Source organism: Eimeria maxima, genomic scaffold, assembly GCF_000499605.1.
Source record: "Eimeria maxima Weybridge genomic scaffold, Emw_scaff1078, whole genome shotgun sequence".
In the NCBI taxonomy this organism is placed as follows: domain Eukaryota; phylum Apicomplexa; class Conoidasida; order Eucoccidiorida; family Eimeriidae; genus Eimeria; species Eimeria maxima.
In genome coordinates this window covers 2,501-9,794 of record NW_013564112.1, presented here as the reverse complement: position 1 = coordinate 9,794, position 7,294 = coordinate 2,501, and the positions used below count along the sequence as shown (strand labels likewise).

The 7,294-nt window shown below is 48.5% G+C and overlaps 1 protein-coding gene across 1 annotated transcript; it reads left to right on the top strand.

Annotated features, from left to right (window-relative positions):
- Positions 1-263: 263 nt before the first annotated feature.
- EMWEY_00048270 (HEAT repeat containing protein, putative) lies at positions 264-3,381 on the top strand (the record flags this gene model as incomplete). Its single annotated transcript, XM_013479346.1, has 6 exons — positions 264-425; positions 605-867; positions 1,132-1,384; positions 1,562-1,911; positions 2,887-3,265; positions 3,370-3,381. 6 exons carry the CDS (start codon positions 264-266, stop codon positions 3,379-3,381), a joined length of 1,419 nt encoding a protein of 472 aa, XP_013334800.1.
- Positions 3,382-7,294: the final 3,913 nt, after the last annotated feature.

Genomic DNA, 7,294 nt, shown 5'->3' with positions numbered 1-7,294 from the left:
AGCAGACACAGCAGCAACAGAAGAAGAATTAAGAGAAGCTATTTGCTGCGCTGCTGATGCATTACTTATACTTGCTGCAGCAGAAGAAAAATGTGTACGTAATGAGGTAAGATATACTCCCTTTGCTGCTGCTGCTGCTGCTGCTGTTGTTGTTGTTGCTGCTGCTGCTGCTGCTGTTGGTGCTGGTCCTGTTGCTGCTGCTGCTGCTGCTGCTGCGGTGTTGGTGGATGGTCTAAGTGCATGCATGCAATGCATCCATCACCATGGCAAAGAACAATACAGCAACAGCAGCAGCAGCAGCAGCAGCAGCAGCAACGGCAGTAGGAGAACTATACACAACAGCAGCAGCACGACCAGCAGCAGCATCAACAACAACAATAACAACAGCAGCAGCAGCAGCAGCAGCAACAGGAGGAGGAGAATGTGTATGTTATGCATGCAGGCAATAAAGTCTATATTATCTTTATTAAGTTTGCTGCCTATACACTCGAGGTTGCTGCTGGTGCAGCAGCAGCTGCTGCCTGTCTCCTTCTCTCTTGCTGCTGATGATGGTTGTCTCTTTGGTCGTTGTGCTGCTGCTAGGCTGCTGCCTCATCTGCTGCAGTATGCAGAGATAGATCCACCTGCTGCTGCTGCAGCAGCAGCAGATGCAGATGCAGCAGCAGATGCAGTAGCAGGTGCAGCAGCAGAAGGTGCAGCAGCAGCAACAGCTGCAGCAGCAACAGGAAGAGGATCTCCGCCAAAGAGGGAGGTGCAGAATGAATCTGCTGCTGCTGCTGCTGCAGCAGCAGCAGCAGCAGCAGAGAAGGAAGAGGAAGAAGAAAAGGATGGAGAAGGAGAACGATATACAACAAAACGTATTGAACAGTCAGCAAACCCTAAACCCTAAACCCTAAACCCTAATCTTCTCCTACGGTCTTATAATAACCCTTCTGCTGCTGCTGTTGCTGCTGCTTCTATGCTGCTGCTGTTGTTGTTGTTGCTGCTGCTGCTGCTGCTGTTATGTGTGTGTCTTCCCATCACCCTTTTCTTATAAAGGGTTTACATGACCTACTAATAATATTTAGGGTTTAGGGTTTAGGGTTTAGGGTTTAGGGTTTAGGGTTTAGGGTTTAGGGTTTGTGTGTATAGGGTTTTTGAGGGTTTATGTAGTGATGAATCTCTCTTAGTAAGAAGAGAGGCACTGCAGCAACTGCCTGCATTAGTAGAGGGGGCAAGAGCAGCAGCAGCAGATGCAGCAGCAGCAGCAGCAGAAGCAGCAACAGCAACAGATACAGAAGCAGCAGATAATGCTGCTGCTACTGCTGCTGCTGCTGCAGCTGCTGCTGACGAAGTTGCTGCTGCTGCGCTACGCATATTAAAAGGAGCATTAGGAGAAACATCTGTACGTCCTGCTGCTGTTGCTGCTGCTGCTGCTGCTGCTGCTGCTGCTGCTGCTGCTGCTGTTGCTGCTGCTGTTGCTGTCTGTCGACCGCAGCAAGTCTTGCATGTGTGTTGTTGCTGTTGCTGCTGCTGCTGCTGCTGCTGCTGCTGCTGCTGCTGTCTCCTTGTGTCTCCTTAGGACTATCTGCGTGCTGCAGCAGCAGAGGCTGTTGCTTCTCTTTGTTCTTCTTGGCCATTAACAGATATTGATGATGATAATGATGCAGCAACAGCAGCAGCAGCACCTGCTGCTGCTGCTGCAGCAGCAGCAGCAGCAGATTCGCAGCAGCAATCTCCTAGCAGTTCAAAGTCTGGGGGACAAGAGGCATCATCTCCCTCCCCTGCCTCCAGCAGCAACAGCAGCAGCAGCAGCAGCAGCAGCAACAGCAGCACCAGCAGTAGCAACAGCAGCAACAGCAGCAGCAACAGCAGCAGCAGCAGCAGCAGCAGCAAGGCTTCCTTTGAGTCTTTTTTATCCTTATTTAATATGTCAGCAAATGATCCATCATGGAGAGTTCGTGCTGTTGCTGCGCAGCAGCTTCCTGCTGTTGCTGCTCGTTGCTGCAGCAGCAGCAGCAGCAGCAGCAGCAGCAGCAGCAGCAATAAGATTAAGAAGAACAAGAAGAAAGAGAATAGATCAATAGATAGCTTATATTCATCCCTGTGTCTGCTGCTGCATGACCCTGCTGCTGCTGAGGTCCGATTAGCTGCTGTTAATAGTATAATTAAGTTAGTAGATCTATTAAGGGAGGAAGAAATAAATAAATTATTTATTCCTTTTTTTCCTTATTTACTTCGTGCTGCTGTACAACAATATAATAATAAATATTATACACCTAATTCTCCTGCTGTTGCTGCTGCTGCTGCTGCTGCTGCTCCTTCATCCTCTTCTTTAATTGAGGTCGCTGCAGCAGCAGCAGCTGCTGCTGCTGCTTCTCATCCTAATGCTAATAATAGTGCTGCTGCTGCTGCTGCAGCAGCAGCAGCAGCAGCAGCTAGTGTTAATCATCCTAATGCTGCTGCTGCTGCTGCTGCTGCTTCTGCTATTACTCCTGCTGCTGCACTTACACCTACATGTAATATGCATGCAGCAGCACTTGATGCTGCTGTTGCTGCTGCTGTTGCTGTTGCACAAAAAGCATCAGCAGCAGCAGCAAAAAATATACTCAGGGATGTCCTTCTTATGCTGCAAGGAGGAGATGCTGCTGTTGCACTCAGGTACCCTCCTGCTGCTGCTCCTGCTGCTGTTGCTGCTGCTGCTGCTGTTGCTGTTGCTGCTGTTGTAGTTGCTGTTGTTGTTCAAGGTGTCATGTTACCAGCAGTCTATTTTGCTGCCTCTCCTTGCTGCTGCTGCTGCTGCTGCTGCTGCTGTTGGGATCTATGGTGTCTTATATACTGCTGTTTCCTGCTGCTGCTGTATGCTGCTGCTGCTGCTGCTGCTGCTGCTGCTGTTGTGTGTCTTAGCATATCTAAATATCTTCAAGACTTTTGTCGTTTATCTCTTCGTATAGACAAACGCAGCAGCAGCAGCAGCAGCAGCAACAGCAGCAGCAACAGCAGCAGCAGCAGCAGTGGGGGCGGTGGGAGCGTTGACGGCAGCACAGACGGTGGCAATAAGCCTGCCATAAGCAGCAACCCAACCAGCAGCAGCAACAGCAACATCAACAGCAGCAGCAGCAGCAGCAGCAGCAGCAGCAGCAGCAGCAGCAGCATGAGTACACCTACAGAAGCAAGACAATTAGTTGAATGTCTTTGTGATTATTGGAGACAAGGAGGACAAACAGGAGATTGGAGACTTCGTCTCTCTCTTGTACAACAAATGCCAGCTGCAGCAGAAACACTTGTAAGGGTTTAGGGTTTGCTAGGGTTTAGGGTTTAGGGTTTACTAGGGTTTAGGGTTTAGGGTTTATTAGGGTTTAGTAGGGTTTAGGGTTTAGGGTCTATTAGGGGATTTATTAGGGTTTAGGGTTGGAGACTTCGTCTCCCTCTTGTACAACAAATGCCAGCTGCAGCAGAAACACTTGTAAGGGTCTAGGGTTTAGGGTTTACTAGGGTTTAGGGTTTAGGGTTTAGTAGGGTTTATTAGGGTTTAGGGTTTAGGGTTTATTAGGGTTTATTAGGGTTTAGGATTTAGGGTTAGAGACTTCGTCTCACTGTTGTTGAACAATTGCCCGCTGCAGCACAAACACTTGCAGGTGTCTAGGGTTTAGGGTTTATTAGGGTTTAGGGTTTAGGGTTTAGGGTTTATATATATAAAGTACACATATAAACACAATATTAAATAGAAAAAACATCTAAATAAAATAAATAAAATAAATAACTAAATTAATTAATTAATTAAATTTATTTATTTATTTATTTATTTATTTATTTATTTATTTATTTATTTATTTATTTATTTATTTATAGGGTGCAGATTTTTTTATAAAGTTTTTTTCTTCTCTTTTCTTGGATGCAATTTTTGATCAAATTCATCAAGTTCGTGCTGCTGCTATACATGCATGCAAGGTATGCTGCTGCTGCTGCTGCTGCTGCTGCTGCTGCTGTTGCTGCTGCTGCTGCTGTTGCTGTTGCTGCTGCTGCTGCAGTTACCTGGACGACAAGGGGACTTCCAAAGGAGACATGTTTGGCTATGCCTTTGTTAGGAGACCCAGGGCCGCTGTTGAGTCGTTCTGCTGCTGCTGTCTCTTGCTGCTGCTGCTGCTGCTGCTGTTGCTGCTGCTTCTGCTGCTGCTGTTGCTGCTGCACCTGTCTAGGCCATCCGCCTGGCAAGAACTGCAGGGGAGGGGCAGTACGCCTCGCGGGGATCGGCAGCAGCAGTTGCTGCTCCTCTGCTGCTGCTCGAGGTCCCTGTTGCTGCTGCTGCCGCCGCTGCTGCTGCTGCTGCGGCTGCTGCTGCTGCTGCGGCTGCTGCTGCTGCTGCATTTCAATCTGCTTAGGACAGCACACACTCGGTAGGAGTGGCCGTGCGTAGGCAGATGTCACCCGCTGCTCCTGGTTGCTGCTTCCTGCTGCTGCTGCTGTTGCTGTTGCTGCTGCTGCTGCTGTTGCTGCTGCCGCCGCTGCTGCTGCTGTGGGGAGACAGGCATCTACGTCTCCTGTGTCTCCTTCTAGAGGAGACACAAAGCAGCAGCAGCGGCGATTTCTATTTGCTGCTGCTGGTGTCTGGCCGTGTCTGCTGTTCTTGCCAAGGTAGCTGTTGCAGCAGCTGCTGCAGTTGCTGCTTTTGTTGTTGCTGCTGCTTTTGCTGCAGCTGCTGCTGTTGCTGCTGCTGCTGCTGGCAGCAGCAATTGGGAGCCACGGGGTATGTGGGGTAGAATCCCTCTCTATAGATCCTTCTGCTGCCTTCGTGCTGCAGCAGATGAGGCCTTCTTCTTCATCTGCTGCTGCTGCAGCAGCAGCAGCTGCTGCTGCTGCCTTCACTGCTGTTGCTGCTGCTGCTGCTGTTGCTGCTGCTGCATGCCTAGTAGGTGGCAAGGCGGTGGGGCTTAAAGGGGTCGCCTCGCCTGCTGCAGCAGAGAGACAATGCTCCCTCACATCTGCTGCTGCTGCTGCTGCTGCTACTGCTGTAGGAGTTCCTGCTGCTGCTGCTGCTGCTGCTTCTATTGGAGAGGAGAAGGCAGGAGGGGAGAAGGGGTCCACCACAGAGGAAACCTGCTGAGGACTGCTGCTGCTGCTGCTGCTTCTGCTGCTGCTGCTGCTGCTGTCTGCTGCTGTGCTTGCTGAATGGAGGCGCACAAGAGACGGATTCCCTTGGCAGCAGAAGCAGCAGCTGCTGCTTGTGCTGCTGCTGCTGCTGCTGCTGCTGCCTGCTACTGCTGCCTCGTGGAGACAGTAGCTGCTGCTGCACCTAGCAGGAGAGCCAACAGCAGCACCATCTGCATGCACGCAGCAGATGCTGCAGCTGCTCTCTTTGCTGCTGCTGCTGCTGCTGCTGCTCCTGCTGCTGCTGCTGCTGCTGTGGCATAACGCTGCTGAGGCAGCAACAGACTCTGCTTCAGGCATTCTCTCTTCTGTTGCTGCTGCTGCTGTGGTGCTGCTGCTGCAGCTGCTGCTGCAGCTGCTGCTATTGCTGTTGGGAGCGGATGCTGTATAGCCGCTTGATCTGCTGCCCGTGGGACAAGGAATATAGGCAGCAGCAGCAGCAACAGCAGCAGCAGCAGCAACAGCAGCAAGGAGAATTATGTATTAAGGGGATGTTAAGCAGCAAGTAACAGCAGGATATTCAGGTGTACGCACACCTAAAGGTTCACGGGGGGCGGCCTGTATGCTCGCAGATCCCTTTTGCTGCTGCTGCTGCAGCAGCAGCTGCTGCAGCAGCTGCAGCTGCTGCAGCTGCTGCAGAGGGTTGAGGTCAAAAGAAGGAAGGAAACAGCAGCAAACCGTGAAAGTGCGCAGCAAGAGTTGTTATTCAGGTGTATGTACACCAGGATATGCAGCTCACGCGTCGGGTAGAGCAGCAGCAGCAGCAGCAGCAGGAGTAACAGGAGTAGCAGCGAGAGCAGCAGCAGCAGCAAGAGCAACAGCAGCTGTGGTGTATACAGCTAATTGCCTTAATAGGAGGCAAAAGGGGCCTTCAGGAGACACCATGGGATCCGTTGCTGCTGCTGCTGCTGCTGCAGCAACCCCCGCCTAAGCACACACGTCGTGCAGCCGCTGGGGGTTGACGGTGCTGCTGCTGCTGCAGCAGCAGCTGCTGCTGCTGCAGTTGCTGCTGTGGCCCCACAAGACAGTAACACTTATATAAATAACTACTGGTATTTTATTAGATAAACATATAGGCAATATTAATACTAAGGAAGGCTGCATGCGTCTAATAAAGAAAGGAGAACTCCCTTGCTGCTGCTGCTGCTGCTGCTGCTGCTGTGAGGTGTACATACACCGCAGCCGCTCACACAACTAGAGATGGAAGGCTCCCTGTATTCCTTCTTCTTTTTGCTGCAGCAGCAACTTCCTTTATATATTTATTTAATTAATTAATTCTTTTAATTAAATATTTTAATTTAATTAAATAAAAAATAAGGAAAAACAAATTATATAAACGGTGCACGATTAGTCGTGCAATAATCTGCTGCTGCTGCTGCTGCTGCTGCTGTTGCACGCCTCCTCTGAGGAGCAACAGTGAGGTGTCTGCGCAGCTGTTTTTACTCATTTTTTTGCCATTTTTTCTCGTTTTTCTATTTTTTGTGAGCTAAAAAATTAAATAAATACATTTAAATTAATATTTCTGCATTTTTACCACCGAACAAGCCGCAGAAATACTCCATTTTGCCTTCTCTGTGCCCCTCAGCGGTGTTCCGTTTACTGCACGTGGTTCTCTGCATACAGCTGTAAAAGAAGCAGAAAATAGCCATTTAATCAGCAATAAATGAATAAAATATTAACTAAAAGAATATATAATTAAATTAAATTAATTTAATTTAATTTAATTAAAAAAAAAGAGAAAAAGGAAGCAAAAAGAACCCCCAAGTTTAACCGTTGTGGGGCGGCGACGACGAGCACCAGACTTGCAGCAAAAGCAGCAAATATTGGGGTGTATAGGCAGCTAATATTGAAATATTTTATATTTAGTAAATTAATTACTTTATATTTTATTTAGAGGAAAAAAGAGAGTATTTTATCCTTTTATTTTTCTGTTTGTATCATTAGTATATTCAGGTGTATAGGCAGCTACTAGATCTTTATAAGTAAAGATCTGCATGCATGCACGCATGCATGCATGCATGCATGCATGCTGCTGCTGCATGCGTTTCTTTTGCTTTTTTTGCATGCATGCAGACCTGCTGCTGCTGCTGCTGCAATTATTAAAAAAAATTAATTATACAGTGTATTTGCATGCATGCAGCATCTAACTACTATTTGTTTTTTTTTT